Source organism: Camelus bactrianus, chromosome 9, assembly GCF_048773025.1.
Source record: "Camelus bactrianus isolate YW-2024 breed Bactrian camel chromosome 9, ASM4877302v1, whole genome shotgun sequence".
Classification (NCBI taxonomy): Eukaryota; Metazoa; Chordata; class Mammalia; order Artiodactyla; family Camelidae; genus Camelus; species Camelus bactrianus.
This window is the reverse complement of record NC_133547.1, coordinates 8,423,167-8,443,742: the sequence shown is the minus strand read 5'-3', so window position 1 is coordinate 8,443,742 and position 20,576 is coordinate 8,423,167. Positions and strand designations below refer to the sequence as shown.

The 20,576-nt window shown below is 43.4% G+C and overlaps 2 protein-coding genes and 1 non-coding gene across 7 annotated transcripts in view; 2 read left to right on the top strand and 1 right to left on the bottom strand.

The window, feature by feature from the left end:
- Positions 1–6,466: 6,466 nt before the first annotated feature.
- TRNAP-AGG (transfer RNA proline (anticodon AGG)) lies at positions 6,467–6,537 on the top strand. The gene has a single exon. It is a non-coding gene; the product is annotated as a tRNA-Pro (tRNA).
- Positions 6,538–7,826: 1,289 nt separating this feature from the next.
- Positions 7,827–20,576, bottom strand: part of PNMA8A (PNMA family member 8A) — a 13,087-nt gene continuing 337 nt past the window's right edge. The window contains exons 2-4 of one of the 5 annotated variants that reach the window (XR_012508989.1): positions 19,158–20,516; positions 18,488–18,626; positions 7,827–16,493 (exon numbers count right to left, since the gene is read on the bottom strand). Coding sequence is in view for 3 of the 5 variants with exons in the window: in XM_074369377.1 (XP_074225478.1) it covers positions 18,610–18,626; positions 19,158–20,445 (1,305 nt within the window). In the remaining 2 variants the exon portion in view is untranslated. Of the gene's footprint in view, positions 16,494–16,892; positions 18,627–19,157; positions 20,574–20,576 lie in introns of those variants that run through there. The other 4 variants (XR_012508990.1, XM_074369377.1, XM_074369378.1 and 1 more) reach the window with 4 other exon arrangements.
- The window catches only part of PNMA8C (PNMA family member 8C), a 25,206-nt gene continuing 25,073 nt past the window's right edge, over positions 20,444–20,576 (top strand). Inside the window, 1 exon segment of the mRNA XM_074370849.1 lies at positions 20,444–20,518. Within this exon segment, the coding sequence (XP_074226950.1) occupies positions 20,444–20,518 (75 nt within the window).

Here is a 20,576-nt window from a genome sequence, read left to right as displayed (position 1 = left end):
GCGGCCTTGCGGTTAAGAGGCTAATGTTTCCCCACCTCCTGAATCTGGGAGGACTTGTGACTGTCTTGACCAATAGCATGAGGCGGAAGTGACATGGTGTAACTTCCGGGGCTATCCTGCTACTTCTGCTGTTACCCCATGCACGTATACACACACACAAATATACCCAAACACATACACACACTTACACAGAAGCATATATGCATACATTTATACACACATAGGCACACATACACATGTGAAAATATCCAACCATGTATATATGTGTATATATATACACACACACACACACAAATATATGTACACATACATACATTTACACATGTGTATACACAACATACAGACACATACATATACACACATAGAGAGAGATTCATGCCTGGATATAAACATGTTTTCTCTTTTAGAAGGAAAAAGGAGAACCCGTTACAGTTGTTGGCTTCAGCGGGAGACAGAGGAGAAGTAGGGTGGGTGGTGGTTTCTATTTTCAATGCTACACTGCTTGAATGTCTAACACTGTGCATACCTTATTTTAAAATGTCTACAGGGACTATTTTTGCAGTGGGTTAATGGGTCGTTTCTTGTTTTCTTCTTTATATGGATCCTTATGAAATAAAAACCAAACTATCACAACCTAAAAATAAAATGTGTTGGAAGCCAAGACTGCATGATTGGCTGCAGCCAGTGATTCTTTTTAATTTCTTTCTTTTTTTCTGCCTCCCCCCTTTTCTGCAAGTCTGATTGCTCTTGTAAATCTGTCACTGAGTAAAACACATATAGCCCTAGCTGAATAGCCTGGCCCAGGCACGTCCTTGCCTGTGAGACTGTTTAACCTCGCAGCTGTGACCTCTCACATTCCTCAGGCTCCAAGGACTGACAAGAGCATCTGCTATGGATTTATTCAGCCTTGTGACATAAGAGCTTTATAACAACAAATGACTGTGTAACAAGTTTGAACACAAAGGTTTGCTATTCTAGATGGCTTCATGCTGGCAAATTCAGGGCATTTTCCTTGTGATTTTCTCATTTGTGGTAAGAAATGACAAGAGTTTCACAATTCCGTTCAGGAAAAAACAAAACAACAAAACCAAAAACAACTCCCCCAAGAAACTCCCCCACTGCACCCCTTTGAATCCTTCTGGATCTATGTAACTGAGATTAGAACCAGCAGCTGTTTAAAAACTGTTACCAAGTCACAGGAGCCAGGACATTGTTGAAAATTGAGACCAGCTCATTTGACAACCATTAAAATGTTAGAGAAAAATACAATAATGAGAAGATTTTGGAAATAGAGAAAAAAGAGAACACATCCATGGAATGATTTCAAATATATGCATTCAGTTTGTCAGTTTTTTAGACGTTATGATTCTTTGATCATATACAAGCCTTAAACATTTTTTTAAGTTTTTGCTTTTTTTTTTTAATCTCCAAATACAAAATGCAGGTACCGCTGATCATATATAAGCTTTAAAATTCAAATGTATCAAGCTTGCCCTTCATAGCTTCTGAGTTTTGTTCTTCCGCTTAGAAAAGTATTTCCCCCACTTCTAAGTGCATATTATTTTTGGGGTTGGGGAGGTAATTAGGTTAATTTTATTATTATTATTTAACAGAGGTACTGGGGATCAAACCCGTGACCTTGTGCATGCTAAGCACGGCACTCTACCACTGAGCTATGCCCTCCCCACTAAGTGCATGTTATTAATTCACCCTTTTTTTTGGAATGCTTGATGGCTTCCTGATTTGCATTTACATTTTTTTCAATTTAACCAATGTTTATTCAGCAATTATTTTTTAACTGAAGTATATAGTCGATTTACAATGTGTTAACTGCTGGTGTACAGCACAGTGATTCATTTGTGCATATATATTCCTTTTTATATTCTTTTTCATTATAGGCCATTACAAGGTATCGAATATAGTTACCCGTGCTAGACAGTAGGACCTTGTTTATCTGTTTTATGTATAGTAGGTCATATCTGCAAATCCCTAAATTTTTGATCCAACGAGATTTCAGCAAAAGGAACATAGAAACCCAGCTTTTATCCCCTCACTCTCCAAAGAAAGGATTGGCCACTTCGTCCTTGTCTTGCCTGCTGAGTTGCAACTCTGTCTTCATCAAAATGAAAATTCTCATGCCTGGGGGCGTTAGCTATCCATAATGCACTTTACTGTCAGATAGGGCTTCTTCTTGCCCACCATATATTGTGCTTCTTTGTCAAAGTTTCTCCATTACTCTCATGTGGTAACAATTTTTCAATAGCTTATCTTGCACGCCTATATTAATCTCCAGGAGGTGGACAAACAGCAGTGGGAAATTCCATTTTATAGTTGTTACTGACTCTCAGCTGTTAACATCGCTTAGCCTGAAAGTCAAAGTCACGGGGAGGCAGCCAGCCCCCTTCCACCACAGCACGTGATCACACCTCACTTGTTATACAGTCACTTGTTTTTATAGAACAATTACTCAGGGACTGGAGCTTTTTTACAGCAGCTGAGCCCGTGAAACTTACTTGTCATTGAGTGGAGCGTGACAAGGCATGTCCTTTGCAGAAATAGTTGGTAGAGTTTTTCACACATGGACGTGCCCCTACCAAAAATGTTTAAAAGCTAACTACTGTCCACAGGCATACACCTTCCAAAACAAAGACGCTTTATAAGTAGTGCAAATATTTGTTTAGAAATGGCAGGAAACACTTCCAAGAACAGCAGAGAAATCTGGTTAACTTAGCAATATCTGCAAATGTGGTTTGGGGGTAATTTCACTTAAAAAAAAACTACAATTTTTTTAATGCAAAGAAATATAGGGAAAATGAAAAATTTCTTAATTATTGTGCCACATCGGCATTCTAAAAAATAATGTGTTTTCAAATGTGAGAGTTACAGAGAGGAATGTAATAAAGCCTGCTACCCACACCCCTTCCACTCAGTTCCCCACCAATTTGTTTTCAAATTTGTTGTTTTTCCTTCCAGGAAAAAAATAAAAGAATTGTTGCATATACTACCATTTGTAACCATGTCATTTTTTGAGGGGGTGGGGGGCAACGGGGAGGTAATTGGCTTTTATTTATTTATTTATAATGGAGGTACTGGGGATTGAACCCAGGACCTCGTGCATGCTAAGTACGCGCTCTACCACTGAGCTATACCCTCCCTGCAACATCACGTTTTTCATTTACACAAAGGTGATCCCATGGGTCCTACTGCACCTTGGTATTTTTCACTTAAAATATTCGCCAAGTTGGTCTACATCAGCAGGAGACAACTAAGCGTTTCTTTTTAATATCTGTAGAGTGTCCCATCCTCCCACGACAGTGCCCCAGTTCATTTAATTGGTTCCATACTGATGGACCTTTGGATTACTTCTATTTTTCACTCTTACAAACCCTCCCCTTGAATGCTTCTTGAATGAGTACGTTGGCATATACCTGAGACTAAAACTGCTAGAAGCTGGTTCCCTGGAACCCAAAACAAAAGTCACTTTGAAAATTTGACGGCTATTGCCAAATGGGCGTTGGACCGGTTCACACTCCCAATAATAGTGAGTAATACTGTTTCATCACACCCTGGCCAGCCTGGAGTATTACACAACTCTTGTGAACTTTTGCCAATCAGATCTGTGGAAAATGGTACCTCGTGGTTGTTTTCCAGACTCTCGGCTCTATTCCATTCATCTATATGTCCATCTTAACCTCGTGACTGTTACTGCTTTGCGTTTGATTAGTGTGAGGTTGAGCATCTTTCTATGTCTTTACTGGCTGTGGGTGTCTGTTTTTTGGTAAACTTCCAATTCTGTTCCTTGACCATTTTTCTCAGGAATTGTTCCTCTTTCTCTTGATCATTTACAGGAGCTTTTTGTAAAAGGAAGTATGAAACCTTTGTTTCCCCAAGTTTGTCACTATCTTTTGACTGTCATTTTTTTCTCGTATACAAAATTTAACTTTTCTGTTAATCACAGTGGCTAAGAAGCTGGTTTTCTTTGAGGGTTTTGGGTTACAGGAGACTGGAATCCCAGCTTTAGCCCATATTCACAAGAGGGCAACCAGATCTCTGCACTCTGCAAATCCACTTGGCTTTGAATAGCTTCCTCCCCTCTAAGATGATCAATTATGAACCCATCTTTCCCTCTATTAACTCTTACAATTTTATTTTATAAATTTTCAAGTTTTATTTTTTTAATGGAGGTACTGGGGATTGAACCCAGGACCTCTCTCCTGCTAAGCATGTGCTCTACCACTGAGATAAATCCTCCCCATCAATTTATACATTTTTGAACTGTCTGGAATTTATTTCAGTGTAGGGAGTGGGCTCTGTTTCCCCAGTTAGCTTGTTGTCCCAAGACCACTTTCTGAATAAGTCATCCTTCCCACAAGGATTTGAACCCTCACAACAGTAAACAGTACTCGTAGATTGAGGTCACTGATTCTCCCATTCTTCGGTGGGTACCAAGCTGTTTTAATGATGGCCGGCTGATCACACAGTTGAGTATTTATCAGAGCCAATCCCCTTGCGTTACTGACGTATCTGTTTTCTCGTTGTTTATTTCAGATTTTTTTTCCTCCTTAGTCTCCTATGTTGACATTTTCAAAAACAGCTCAGCTCGCACTCATAGAAGATGTTTCCCTTAAGCACAACGGAATCTTGGAAAAGCGGAGGTAAGTAATTTTTGCTTCAGAAGTTCACTCTTGAATGTTCTGTGACTGCTCACGTTTCTTATCCGAGTGGGAAAGTCATAGGGGAAACACCCAGAACTTGCCTTGAGCATGAACGTGGACTATAATCGTTAACGTTAGCTACACATTCACTGTTGTTCCAGAACGTTCTCACTGAGGTGGGAGCCCCAAGGCTTTGATTTACTTGAGCGTGACTAGACTTGTACACTCTACAAGGCCTCTTGCTTTTCCAGTTTTGCAAGAATGGAAGAGCCCAGGCTGGAATTTTAAAAAACTGACCCTTGGTTCTAAAAAAATAACTCTTCCGTTATTATGTTCTTGAAGAAAACAAACACTTTAATTTGTCATATTTTCATTGTTTGTACCATTCCCTCTCATCAACTCATGGGCTTAAACATAAATGAAAACCAACCTGAATGAACTGTTTTGTCGAAAGTTCACTTTGTAATGTAGTAACAGGAGTTGCAGAAGCAGGCAATTAAGATGCCGAATAGCTTTTTTAAAATTTTGGGGTTTTTTATTTTTGTTTTTTAATTAGAAGAAGCTTTGAGGTTATTTAGTCATTTTCTCTTCTTCTATTTCTGTAAATGGGGAACGGAATGACTCTATTGCTCATTTCACAGCACACAGGTAGTTTGTGTCAGATTTATGACCATGATTCGCATATTCTGACCTTAGTCAATGCTTTGTTTCAGTATCATTTTTAAGAAAAGTTGTGTCTTCACATTTTATCTGGAAGACCACATTCTTCCAGCCTTATCAGTATCAAATAGCTGCTAGGTGGTTTAACTAAAACTTAGTTATAAAAGAAAAATAAAATTAAGTTCTGACCAAAAAAAAAAAACAAAAAAACCTGACCCTTGGGAAGCGAAAAACTTTCCAACCAAAAACATGTTGATTAAAACACTCAAATACACATCTAAAGATGACAGCCAAAGCTTTCTTCCAAGATCTGCGGCAGAGTTAGATTCCCTGGCAGCGAGGGGTGATGTGGTTTCCACATCTAACATGTGTCTGGCTTTGTGGTTTGGTTTTTTTTTTTTTAATTCAGGGGAAAGTATAAAGAACTCCCACTGCACGCCCCTCAAAAAAGGTCTGTCATCCAGATGCTAGATTTTTTACTGCTTAAAAATTTTCTTTGAAATTCACATGACATAAAATTAACCATTTTAAAGTGTATAATTCACAGGATTCAGTAGATTCACAATGTGCTCCAACTACCACCTCTATCTAGTTCCAAAACATCTCTATCACCTCAGTAGGAAACCCTGTACTCATTAAGCAGTCAAACCTCATTCCCCTCCCTCCAGCCCCTGACGACCACTAATCTACTTTCTGTCTCTACAGATTTCCCAATTCCGGACATCTCATATAAATGGAATCATACAATATGTGGTCGTTTGTGCCTGGTTTCTTTCACTTAATGCTTTTGAGGTTCAGCCACATGTAGCGTGTATCATGCTTTTTTAGGCTGAATATTGACTCCTTAAAAAAAAAACCAAACCAATATGAGTGCCTGGGTAGAAACTGACAAAGTACAGGAAACCAAAATAAACCCTGAAGGCCCCCCACCTTGCATCCCTTCCACCTGCCCTCTACCCTGTCCCTCACTCCAAGGGCAATCACCAAAACCAACCAAACAAAAAACCCTATACCTTCCTGAAACAAATTTACCTGTATGCATTAACAATGTATTATTATACCTTCTTAAAATATTCAACAAAAGGGATAGTAACGTATCTTCTTTGCAGCAATTTGTTCACTAAAAAGTATGGATTGGACAGAAACTTCGGGAAGGTATAGCTCAGTGGTAGAGTGCGTGCTTAGGATGCATGAGGTCCTGGGTTCAATCCCAGTAACTTCATTAAGTAAATAAATAAACCTAATTACCTCCCTCAAAAAAAAAAAATTAAGAACTTACTTCTGCATATGGGACTGAGGTGGGGGAAGGGTGAGGGATGGGCAGGGCTCTGAATAGAGGTTGCGGGGCGGGGAGCCTTAGGTGTGTCTGGGTCCCCATCTGGGGGCCCGTTACACAGGTGTGTTCCATTTGTGGAAATGCATCCAACTGACCACTTAGGATACACTTACTTTTCAATAAAATGTTTTAAAAATATGGCTGGCATTCAGCACTCAGATCCACTTCATTCTAGCAACTGCATGGTGTTCCTTTCTGTGGTGTCCCATAACTCATTTAACCAGACTGTTTCCAGGTTTCCCCCTCCCTTTTACAAATCTGTTATAACAGCATCCCTGGTATATCTCAGCACATTTTGATGAATATATTTTAAACCTTGATTACTAGAATCATGTTGCCCTCAGAAAGATGTACCAATTTCCATGCCTTTTAAGAATATCCGGGCACCTACTTTCCCAAACCCTCACCAGCACTAGGAGTCCCTAAACTTTTGCATTTTTGCCAAGTTGATATGTGATTGTTGAGATCACATGGCTGTTTGGCCTTGCACTTACTTTAATCATTCATGAGAGAGGTGGGAAGTGTAATAGGGAAGAACAAATCTGACTCCATACTGGGTTTTTCTTTTACTTTAACCTTTGTATTCTATTGCTTTTGCTACAAGTTAATCACTAAAGGGATATTGCCTACAAGCTTAAATTATACATAAGGGCCCACCTCTGGGAACCCTGCCACCCTGGTAATGAGTGTTAAGCTAAAATACCTTTGTTTAGCTCACAGGAATCATCCTAACCAGGCCCCCCTGTTAATGGATGCAGGAAGGAAGAAATTAACACCTCCCCTGCAGAGGCTGACCAGCAGCAGGAAACGTTTGACTTTGCTCCTCCTCTTAGCATAAAGGAAGCCTGAACTCTAACTTGGGCAGGGTGGTTCTTTGAGACATTTGTCCACCATCTTCTTGGTCGGCTGGTTTTCTGAATAAAGTCGCTATTCCTTGCCCCAACAACCTGTCTCTTGATTTACTGGCCTGCTGTGTGGCGAGCAGCACAAGCTTGGACTCGGTAACAGAAGTAGTGTGGCGTCCTGCTTAAAAGCCTGTCTTGCAGACCAGGGTCCAAATCTGGGCGCTACCATTTGCCAGCAGAGTGACCTTGGTCTGGTTATTGACCTCTTAGGGTGATGAGTTTCCTCACCTGTAAAAATGAGGACGAACATAATAGCACCTCCCTCCTCATTTTATTTTAGGCTTAAATAAGTAGATATTAGCAAAATGCTTACAAGAGTGCTTGGCACATTGTGTTATGTAAACGTTTGATAAATAAGTCAACCCTTTGTTGGCTTCTTGTTGTTTTTTTTCTGTGAATTTCCTATTGAGATCCTTGCCAGACTGTTTTATGTTTGTCTCTCCTTTGACATGTACAAGCTCTTTGTATATCGAGGTAATTCATCTTGAATTCATCCTACTCATGGTAAACATGTTCTCCAGTTTATTGTCTTTTGACTTTGTGGATTTTTTTTTTTTCCTTTGTAAGATTTAAATGTTTATATTAATCAGGTTGATTCATCTTTTCCTTCGTGACCTCTGGGCTTTGGGTCCTTCTTAGAAATGCCTCCTGCTTCTGAAATCATAAGTAACATTACTCCTGTTTTTATCTAAACATTTCTGATTTCTTTTTTATATGTACATCTTCGATCCATCTGGAAGGTATCTGGGCATACAAACAAGGAAGCAGAGAACCCAAATTTAGTTCCTTTTTTCCAAATGGCTGGCCAGTTTTCTAAGCACCAGCTATGCTTAGAAAAACCCCTTTCTCCACTACTAATTTAAATAGCACCATAGTCAGAGTCTAAATTCTCAGATGTATAAAGTTCTACTTCTGAGCTCATTATTCTGTCCCACTGCTTTGCTGGTCTATTTCTTCAGCATAAACGAATGAAGGGATAGCGCAGCTTCATAATCCACTTCACTATCTACTAGGACCCACTTGCCCACGTTAGTTTTCATTTTCTTGAATGTTCTGGCCATTCTCAGAGGGCAGCAGATTTTAAATAGTTTGCCTTTATAATGTCAAGATGTGGTTCGGTTAAACCAATCCAGGCGCCGCTGACCAGTCAGGTATGGAGAAATCTGTTTCATCTTGAATCATTAACATCCTTTAATAACTGAGCACCTTCCCCTCAGAAATATCAAGGTCACAGGATCCAACAGGAAAACCCATTTCAAAAGCCCCTCAGGGCTGGAAACATGTTGCAGTCTCACCCAGGACCAAGCAGCCTCCAATCGGCTGTCTCAGCCTCCTGACCTTGAACTGAATGTAACTTCCACGTGCAGAGTTTTATAAGAATGGACGTGTCAGGCTTCAATTTTAAACAGAGAGCCATGCCGGGCTGCAAGAGTCTTAATCCACAGCAAGTTGTTCGGTAAACAGGCTCAGAGAGCGGGCGGGAGCTGGCTTACCACAAGATGTAAAACTGCACACAAAGTGCATTAAACCCTGTTGGTGGTGTGGCTTTAGTGTTCAATATTACTATGGTTTGGGCTGTAAATTATTCAGTGCATTGAATTATAAAGATGAACATAAAGTCACTCTCTTTTAAAAAAATTGTTTGTACTGAGGTATTATTTACGTTAAGGGAAATGCACACATTCCAAGTGTGCAATTTGGTGAGTTTGGACATCTGAGTACACCTGTGCAACCACCACCCTGAACACAGAGCATTCCACCACACCCCCTTGGGACCAAAGCCCTTCCTCCAAATGAAGCAAGCACGGGTCTGATTTTCCTCATCACAGATTATTTCTCCTGTCCTAAAAATTCTTATGTCATGCTATGGACTGAATGTGTGTGTCCCCCTAAAATTCATATGCTGAAATCCTAACCCTCAAGGTGATGATATTAGGAGGTTGGGGCCTTGGGGGGATGATAAGATCATGAAGGTGGAGCCCTCTTAAATGGGACTAGTGCCCTTATAAAAGAGACCCTAGAGATACCACTAACCAGAGGACACAGGGGAGTCCGCAGTCTGTAACCTGGAAAGGGGTCCTCCCCAGAATCACGCCGGCATCCTGATCTCGGATTTCCAGCCTGCAGAACTGTGAGACATAAATTTCTGTTACTTACAAGCCTTCAGCCTAGGGTATTCTGTCCTACCAGCCTGAAATAAGAAAAGTATGTATACATATTTGCATCTGGCTTCTTCCCCTTAAAATAAAGCCTTGAGATTCGTCCATGTTGTTGTGGGTATCAGTACTTCATTCCTTTTAATATTGAGCAATATTCCATTGCATGGATGAACCACTCCTAGGTAATCCAAGAGAAATGAAAACATATGTCCACATAAAAGCTTGTTATGTGAATGTTCACAGCAGCATTATTCACAATAGCCAGAAAGTGGAGACAGCCCAAATGTCCATTAACTGATGGCTAATTAAAACCTGCACAGCCACTGTACTTCTAAATGAATTAAAATACACATGCTTACTTTTTATGTGTTATGTACCTTTGGGGGGATTGTGTGGTCACCCCTACTCGATACGTGTTTCCATTATCTTCTCATATGATCACAATTTTTCAATAGCTCACTTTGCAAACCCAGGACACATGAAGCCAGAAGCTTGAAAGCGAAGCTGCAGGTGGTCTCATAGCGGAGCTGCTAAGTCTATTTAACTGCTCCTTACTTTCCGCATCCAAATGGCAGAAGCCACAGAAGAAATACCAAGTCTTACACCAGGCGGGCACTATGAGTGTCCCAGTATCATGCAGTCATGCTGAAACCTGCCACGCATTCTTTTGCTGTTACGTGGTCATTAGGACCCAATGGACCTGCAAGAGCCCTGCCTGATGTTTCACTGAGTGGGACAGATGTGCTGTGTAGACCCACGACTCTTGGGGCCAGTTTTACAAGCCTGAGTGTGCCCTGCGGTGAGCTCAGACACAGATCCACACAGCCCTCCAACCTTCTCCATCACCCATCCCATTGAAAAAAGTGCAAATCTCTAGGCAGAGGTGGATAGAAAAAATTACTGTGGAGGCACAAGTTCATCTCACTGCACTGGCTCATGTCTGGATTGAATCATGTATTTGTCTGGGTGCTTTTAAAATGTCTGTGGTGGTGTATTTTTTAGTATGAGGGAATAAAAAAGAACAAATTTTGTATGCTGCATAATCCCACCACTCAAGTAGCATCACCAAATTGAAATTCTGTAAAAGTAACACAGGTTCACCAGTTTTCTTTGAAAATATTAGTTGTGATTGCCAAATACCAACAAAAACTCCAGAAAGTTGGCATCAACTTAAACAAATATGCTCTATAAAGCTGCCTTTCCCTAATTGCCAAGAGGGAGTATGTACAATGTAAGAGGTTTGCCCATTAGGTGAAAAATGCTATCCTGTTTTGATTTGCACTGACTGCAGATTGAGTGCAGGGAGCTTCCTTTTTCACATAATTTATCAGTCATTTGTAATATTTTCCCAGTGAATTGCCTGTTCATATGCTTTGCCCATTTTTCTATTAGGTTGCTCATCTTTTGCTTACTCTCACTAAACAACTATCTCTTTACTCTGATATATATTAGAAACATTTTACAAACATGTCATTTGTCTTTTTTTTATACTAACATTTGCCACAGGTTGATTTTTAATTTTTGTGTTGATGAATTAATTTTCTCCCTTGGTTTGGCCCCTAGGGTTTGAAACCTGCTTAGGAAGATCTTTCCGATGCCAGAATGGTGGACAAATTCCCTTGTATTTTCTTCCACAACTTTTGTAGTTTTATTTTTTTTAGTATTTTATTCTTTGATGTATCTGCAATTTATTTTTTATAAAAGGAAAACTGCCCTCTCTTCCCACTGCTGCCCAACACCACGTGTTCAATAATCTCTCTTTTCCCACTGATTTGAAAAACCACCAAACAAAATTTCCCAAACCTGTGTGTCTACTTTTCGATTTGCCTATCTGTTCTACTGCACTATCCGTTACTGTGGATTCATAATATATTTTTATAATGTCTTTTAATAACCCACAAGGCCCATCCGCTTTCCTGGCCTGTTCTAGAATTTTCTTGGCTACTCCAGCTGTAAGAAGGTTAAACTGTTCACCCTGCAATTACAGGAAATGCTCCAATTAAGCGATCTCAAGGCTTGGAAGGAGAGTGGTAGATTTTGTTTCAGCATTGAATTAACACTAACAACTGCTCACATTCCCATAAACAAAGGGTCTTAGGAGAACACCTCAAATTTACAACACGTACCAGATTCACATATCAGGCCAGATTATGCCGGCAAAATCTGTTCCAGGTTCACTCATAATTATCACAGTGAAACTGGAGCCCACAGGTGGGCTGGAGAGGTTTCTGCCATGTGGTCAAGCTTCTACAATTTTGCAGAAGAGGGCATACTGGGATTTTAAAATCAAGGCAGCACGATGGAAAACACTGTGACAGTTGCTCAAAAAAATTAAAAATCAAATTACCATATAATCCAGCAACTGCACTTCTGGTATATACTCAAGAGAACTGAAAGCAGGAAGGCAGAGAGATATTTGTACATCCTTGTGTACAAGGTTGCAAGCAGCACTATTCACAATAGCCAAAAGGTGGAAGCAACCTGGGTGTCCGTCCACGGATGAATGGGGGAATGCGACGTGGTACACACAGGCAATGGAATATTATTCAGGAAGAATAATAATATCTTCCTTTTTAAAAAGAAGAAAATTCTGACACTTGCTTTAACGGAGATGAACCTTGAGGACATTATTCTAAGTGAAACAAGCCCAGTCACAAAAGGACAAATATTGTGTTTGCACTTATTTGAGGTACCTAGAGTAGTCAAATTCATAGAGACAGAAAGGAGAACGGTGCTTGCTGGGGGCTGGGGGGAGGCAGCAATGGGGAGTTATTATTATTTAGAGTTTTAGTTTTACAAGATGAAAAGAGTTCTGTGGACAGATGGTGGTCATGGTTGCACAACAGTGTCAATGTCCTTAACGCCACTGGACTGTACACCTAAACATGGTTAAAAGGCTAAATTTTATGTTATGTGTATTTTGCCATAATTTAAAAAAAACCCAAAGTAGCACAAAGTTACCAGCTTACCTACCCAAGGCACATTTAACACAATGTCAAATATTATGTTCTCATCTCAAAGGATAATCTTTACTCCAAAGCCTCTAGAAAAAACAAGTTACCCGGGCAACCTGAGTCAACGTGCTTTAGTTTACAGAACACAAACACTGGGGAGGAAAAAAATGGCCTCTCATGCCACCTCCCAGATATCAGCTCTACTGATATTTTACAGAAGCAAAGAATTCACATGCAAGGCTAAAAATACAAAAGGTACCAAAAAAGGAACAAAGTGAAAAACAAATTCTCCTCCCCTAACCTCCTAGTCCCTCTCCCCAAAGACAACCCCGTTTAAAATATTTACTTTTCTCCTAGTGATGGTGTTTATCATAACAGATTTTAAAGGATCCACAGCCTGACCCATTACTGTAGATTGTCTCCCACCTTGGGAGGGCTCTGAAGTTGATGCCTATAAGCTCCATTTTACAGATAAAAAAATGAAGAACAAGGGACTGGCCCAAGTCAGAGAGTGGAGCTGAGATTCAAACCCAAGCAGGCTGTCACCCCTACCCACTCCTCTCGGCAGTGTCCTCCCTCCAGCCCCGTCCTGTGGCCCACACTTCAGGGTCTCTCCAAGCCTTCTCTCCAAGCTGGAGGCCTAAAGATTTGTCCTGAATTTCTACGGGAGTCATTCATTAACAATTTTGTCCTCTCTGCACCCCTTCCTCTTGAAAACCAGCTCCTCCCTTCTTCCACTGATGTCCAGAGGGGCTGGCTGTCAGTCAAAGCGCCTACACGCCCTGTCACAGGGACATGTGACCCAGGCCGGCCAATCAGGGCACTGTGCTCCTACAGTCACTTCAGTTTGGAGCTAGACACATTACCCAGTGGGAGCCTATCAGAAGTCTACCCTGGTGGGGTGGGGAGGGATAAATTGGGAGTTCAGGATTTGCAGACACCAACAACTATATATAAAATGGATAAACAACAAAGTCCTATTGTGTAACACAGGGAACTATATTCAATACCTTGTAATAGCCTATAATGAGAAAGAATATGAAAAGGTATATATATATATATATATATATATATATATATATATATATATGTATATATATAACTGAATCAGTATGCCGTACACCAGCAATTAACAACATTGTAAACCGACTATATGTCAATTAAAAAAAAAAAAAGAAGTCTTCCCTGGGACATTGACTGGGACCATCGGAAAACACATCTATTTCTACTGGTGCTCTAAGGATCAAACTTTATGTGCTGGCAGCTACCTTTGTCACCATGGAGAAGCTGGCCTGAGGATGGAACCAACTCAGAGAACAAAGTTTAGAGTGGCAGGCGAGCCAGATTCCTGAGGCTTCTCTTTGAGCAGCAGGTTACAAATGTACCTGAAGCCACTCACTGAGTCTATGCAGCCAGATGATGAAAAATGGAACACTATCCAAGATATGTTCCAAGATACTTTAGGTTAAGAAAAATGTGCATAGTATTCTACTTGAGTGAAAAAGGAGATAAGAATATATCTGCATGTGAATGCTATAAATCTACCTACGGAGAGCTTCTCTGGAAGGATATAAAAGAAACTAGTAAACCTCTGGAATCTAGGGTGGAAAGGTGATTTAGTTTTCATCGTATGCCTTTTTGTAGTTTCATTAATCAGGACAGTTTCACGTATGAAATAAGCTAATTCAGGTTGCTGGAGGAGGGGAAAGAAGGGATGGGCAAAAGAAAGAAAAGAAAAAATAAGGTATTTATTGATTCATGTAACCCAGAAATCCAAGAGTTCTGGCTTTCAGGCATGGCTGGAGCCAGCCTCTCACACAATGTAAACAATATTCTCTCTCTCTCTTCTGGATCTGCTTTCCTCTGTATCACCTTGGGTTCAGAAAGTCAATCCTCTCTGACCTCTCTTCCTGCTATTTGCCCTCCTGCTCACTGTGCTCCAGCTGCACTGGCCTCCCACACACAAGAAATACTCCTGTCTCAGGGCCTTTGCACTTCCTGCCACATGGTGGCAAGATGGCTTCCATCAGTAGCAAGCTTCCCTTCTACTATTAGTTAGGAAAGAAGAGAGTGGAAGGAGGTAAAGACAAATCAGCTTGGTGGGCTGAACTGCAGGCTGTTTTCCCAACAGTGGTAGAATTAAAGTGGTAAAATCCCCTATGTTTGGGTTTTTACTGACTCATGAGTGATGGCCAATGGCTTGGCCATATGGTCAGGCAGGAAGGCACTGGAAATCTGGCCTATTAAAGGGACACCCATGTGGGATACATGTGGAGATCCCTAGGGGAATTTGAGACAGGCATTCAGTGGGACATGCCACTGTCTCACTGTCAGAACTCCCAGGTTTGGAAGGTGGCTGGAACCCACAAGCAGAAATCCCCACATGCTCCCTTGAGATGGTGTCTGGGGTCCAAGGGATGAGTGAGTACAGGGCACTGTAGCAGTGCTGAGATGGGCTGAATCTAGACATAGTCCTTCTGCACCCTGAGGCACAAAATGCCAGTGAGAACTGTATCTGTCAACAAGAGAGACAGGGGCTGGCCGTGTGGGCAGTTCTCTGTTGGGAAGGCCCTGAACACTGCTGGCGTGAGACTGACGCTGGCAGCCCTGGGGGCTCCACACGGGTCTTGATGGGAATGGACACTGATTCTAGACTGGGCTTTTCCTACCCAGTGTCAGACACAGATGCCCAGGGTCCTGTAAAAGAACCAGAAGACACTGCACCGGCTGGGGTGGCTGAGCATCCCTTCTTCAGATCAAGGATGACACTTTACCACCCACAGGTCCAACAACGGGCAGAGAGAGTGCCTCCTTGGAGCCATGGTTTGGTGGAAAGTGGGAACGGGCAAGGGAGCCTGTGACAATCTAAGCAGGATCACATCTCTTTCATGGCTCCTGACTCACTCAGATTAAAGTCAAAGCCCATCCATACAGAAATATCTCCCTTCTTCCCCACATCCCTCCGTTCCTCACTTTTTCTCAGACCAGGCACCCTCCTGCCTCCTTTCATACTGATTGTTCCCTCTCCTCAAGACGCTGTTCCATTGGCCAGCCACCTGTATCACCCTTCAGCTCCTTCAGATCTGTTCAAACGTCACCGCCTCAGAGAAGCCCTCCCTGACTATATAGAACAGCCATCTCTCTCTTTCTCTCTCTGTCTCTTGCATACACACTCACCTTGACCCTCCCTGCATCACGTCTCACCGCAGTACTTAACACCCCTTACACACCATCCTATCTCTGTATGTGTGGTCCACCTCCCCACAAGAATGTCAGCTCCAGGAGCACAGGACTGTCTGGTTCCTGGCTGTCCCCTGGCAGATGCTCAATAAATTCTGGCTAAACGAAAGCACGATGAATGAGGAAGCTTTACCTTCAAGCCCTCCTGGTGGTGGGCACAGCCTCTCCTTGGCATCTCTGGCTGGGCCTTGCTCCGAGGCACAGCCTGGAACAGAATGCCACCCCGTCCAACAAGTGGCCTGGGGGTTTCCTTGGAGAGCTGACCTGTACCCCCACGAAGCCCCATCCCTGGATCTCCCCCAACTAGGGGCCAGGTCAGCCTTTCACCTTTACTGATGGACTGGGTATAACTACAGGGAAGGAGGGTTCGTGGGAGTTACTTAAAGATCTTGGCCAAATATGGCTTTTCTCATAGAGGCGCAGAGGAAAGGACCCAATAAATAAACCTTTGACCTGGGTCTTTATGTGTGTGCACTCCAGGGCCTATTTAGCTCTCCTGTCCTCAAAGTCCAGCTTCCCTTGGGTCTTCTGTCCATCAGGTGATTCAGGCAGTGGCTGGCGCTGGAGTCCTGGTTCTGGAGTTCCTAGCAGGGGAGAGGGAAACTCAACTCAGTTTTTAGCTGACAGCCCTCAGCTTCTATTTGAGAGGAAGACACAGTTTCATCTACCAGCTGCTTTAAAAAATAAACTAGCATTTTCAGGTAATTCACATCACTAGTTACCTGTTCTAGAAACTCCTGGAAACCCCAGGATCTGTGGGGGAGTCTTTCACAGTGGTGGCAGGCTGTATAGCAATGAGGACAGACATCTCGATGGCTTCTTCTCTCACAGAAAACTGACGACCCTTGTAGCTTGAACCCAGCTCTGACGACAGCCCACACAGGGCTGGGAGTCTAGGACAGTGTGTGTTGTTCAGTGGGGGGGGGACCCTTTTCTCAAATTAAATAGTCCAAGCCACTTCCATCTATAAGAGACTCGACAGATACTTAATTTGGTAAACTTTATTTTATAACACATACGTTACACTTACTAATCATGATGTCAATGTGTTCACACAATGAAGCCCTAATGGACCTGATTCTGAAATCAGGAACTGGAGAGCCGCAGGCGTCCGTCACCTTGAAAATCCAATTCACTCCTGAGTTTTCTTTTGCTCAGACCCAAGTAAAACCATGATGTACACAGATGAAGGGCTACAAGTAAAAACCATTTCTTTCTTCCCTGCATCCTCAGATTCATCCAGGATTTTGAAATGCATTGTCACGAGAAATTTGTTTTCAAAGCTGAATCACTAACAACATCTAACAACTGTTCACATTCTTGATCATAAAAATCCAAGTCATAAGAGAGACCCTGAAAACGCAGAGGGCTAAAACTCTCTCTGATAGACTGATTACTATGTGCCGAGTTGATGTATTTACTTCTATCACAAATGAATATCACAGCAGGACGAGAGCATGTGAATTACAACGGGAAACTTCTTTCCGAGAGTTATATGACAGGGCGTGCGCAGGGCCTAACTCCTCCCACTTCAAACCTTTCCTATTGGTTGCATTTACAAGAAATTCAATCATACGCAAATAGATGGCGGAATCAACAGATCGGACACCATTACCAAACAAGTTCACTTCTGAACGTGAGGTAATGTTCGGTAGTCTCTGATGTGACAGGTTTGGCTTACGACATATTCAAGTAGTCATTTTTCCCTCTTTTTTTTTTTAAATACATCAAAAAATAGACTCGGATGATTTCTTTGAGCACTCCTTGGGCCTACCCAGGAAAACAGTTTGGAAACCACTGATGTCAGGCAACCGGCCCCTCCCCTGCCTCCCACACACACAGGAGACATGGTGTACTGTCAATCTGGAGGGCAGAAATTAACAGCTAATTTTTTAAAGAGTATTCTCCCCTCTCTTCCTATGTGAGATGTGGTCTTCAGCCTCAAAGACATTGAGAGCTTGGGGGCACTGGATAGAATTAGAAGTGGGAAAGCAGGAATGTCAGTCAGAGTCCTTCCCGACCAATCACTCCTCTTGCCTGCAGGTTTCCTGCAAGGGTCTAACCCCACCTGGGAATCTAAGTACCATTTTTATTAACAGAACCTAAAACTGAACACTTCAAGACCTAAGTGGACATTCTTTTTCTCCAAAATTAACTCTTGGAACCTTACCACCCTCTGGTGAGATAACTGGAGGATGGACATTGCAAACCAGTAGAAGCAAGGAAGTCAGATCTGCAGCGAAGATCTTGGCTTAACTTACTAGGTAGTGGAAGCTCGGAGAGCAAGGGAGGGAGAAAATGGCCCTCCTGCTCTTTAAAACGCCGGGCCCTGCAGAGGTTGACAATCCAGAAGAGGAAGCAGTGGATGGGGAGAAAGGCTGAACATGGATGAACCTGAAAATGACCTTGACCACGTTTAAAGGTGAACATTCTAAAATTTTCCCAATCCGCTTAGTGACCCTCCAACCTCTGAAGGCGCATCTGAGAGGAGGGGAAAAAGCAGGCCTGGCAGGGGAAAAGGCATAGGGGAACACCTCCCTCCCCGACTTCCCATCCCAAGATCTCATCTACCCTTTACCTCTGAGAACCGGATCCCTACAAGAGTCCAAAGTCATTCGGTGACTAGAGAAACTTGGTTCTCGACTTGGAACTTCTTCCCTGGTCTTCGTTCAACTCCTCTGGTATGGGTGGTCCCCCATATTAGAGCTTTCTGGGTTCTGTGGATAAAGGAGAACAGCTCAAGAGGGGGAGGGGGGAAGGGTGTCACTGGAAAGTGTTTTCGCTTCCTTTAACTTTCCATGTCCTTGAACATTCCTACCTCCCAACCAGGCTTCCAGAAAACCCCACCCTCAAAGCCACCCACCCTGATCAACACTGTAACCCCAACCGATTCAGTTCTTATTGAGGGAGGTGGGTTGGATGAAGCAGCGGAATGACTGGAGAATACCACAGAGACACTTGTCAACAAGCGACAGGTCAGTGGGTTTGCTCTGCCACCTCCTGCCCCTACAGGTGTCCCCATTGTCGGCCTTCCCTGGGGCTCTTAGGACTGGGGAGGGGAACAGGGTTTTCATCCTCTAAAACCTCAACTGATGTGTCACCCGCCTCCTCCATGGTGCTGGGGTCCTCCTCAAGGACCATTTGATCCGCCGCCCCCTCGGGTTCCTCTGGCCCCACCTGCCCCTGCTGCCCCTCCCCTCGCATCCACTTGCTGACACAACTGCAACACCTTCTGCTGTCATTCTCACCATTGGAAGTGTGAGGGGAGCCTTCTGGCTTGGCCTCTGGACCCCCTGAGGCGGAGGCAGGCGACTCAGCGGGCCGTGGGCCCCGAGGGGCCTTCTGAACCGATGTATCCCTTCGCAAGCCTGGCCCTTTCTTTGGAATCACAGGCTTCTTCTTGGTGTCTTCCGAATCAGCAAGGACATAAGAGACAGGGCCCAACCTCACCTTCTTTTTCTTCCTCACGGGAGCAGGGCTCTTTGTGGAGGCCCAGCCCACGGCCTTCTTCTTGGGTGGGCCCTCGGGACCACCATCTTGGTCTGACTCAGAGGCAACACCAGGGCGTGTGGCTTCCACCCGGGCAATGTCAGGTGGGGTGCTGGGAGACTTCCAGGCACATTTGGCTATGGGCTTCTTCAAATCCAACTCCTCCTGCTTCACTTGGGGTTTTCTGTTGCTCCTGATACATTCAGACATCTCCATGTTTTCAGCATCACCAATCTCAGGATCCTCCAAAGAAGCCAAGCTGTTGGAATGGCTGCCTTTGGATTTCTTCCAGGCCGTTGGTTCCTGCTTGGGAGTCTTTTTCTGCTTCTTTCTCCTGGAGCGAGTCTTAGCTCCAGCCTTTCGAACCAAAGGTTTGGGAGGGTCACCATCGTTTTCCATGTCATTCCAGCCATCCAGATTTTCCATCTTCAAGGCAGAGCCTACCTCCGCAGCCCACCCTGGCTCCTTTTTGACCTTCTTCCCTGCTGCTGAAGCCAAGGATGCTACTGCCTGGGCCTCAGCAGCCTCCTGAGCCCTCACTTCCTCCCGGCTGCGGTTCTCAGCATTCATGTAGAAGACAATTTGCACCACCACCCCTAAAAGCACCCCCAAAGCTTCTGCCCAGTTCTCTGGAGGCTGATTCTGGTTCTGGGGTGGTGGGGAGTGGTTAAGCTGGAGCAGGCGGACCACATCTTCCCAGGTGCGGCCCTCTGCATCCAGGAATTCATTCAGGTTTTTAAAAAACTCAGCATCCTGGGTGGGGTCCCTACAGACCACTCGCCAGACACCCCCTCTTCCTGGGAATTCCCGGGGTATAGCCCTCAGATTCACTCCCTCACCGACCTTAACGAGAGCAGCTTTGGTATTCTCTTCTCTCAAAAAAATCTTGTTGAGCACGAGGTACGGGCCCAGTGGAGAGAGGACCCCATTCAAGGTCTCCTCAATTTCCGCTTGGACACAGTCCTCTGGGATGCCTGTGACCAACAGAGACCTGTGGATGTCCACTTCCATTCCCCGGCACCAGTCCTCCAAAAGATTCACCGCCATGGTCGTGGACACCTGTGTACTGAAGAGTCTACCAGGTGAACCGATGCTGCAGCGGTCCCTAAGTATTAATCCTGTAAGGTGACAGGAGAGGAGGGTCAGATTCCCGGGAACACGGCAAGGCTCAGAGATCT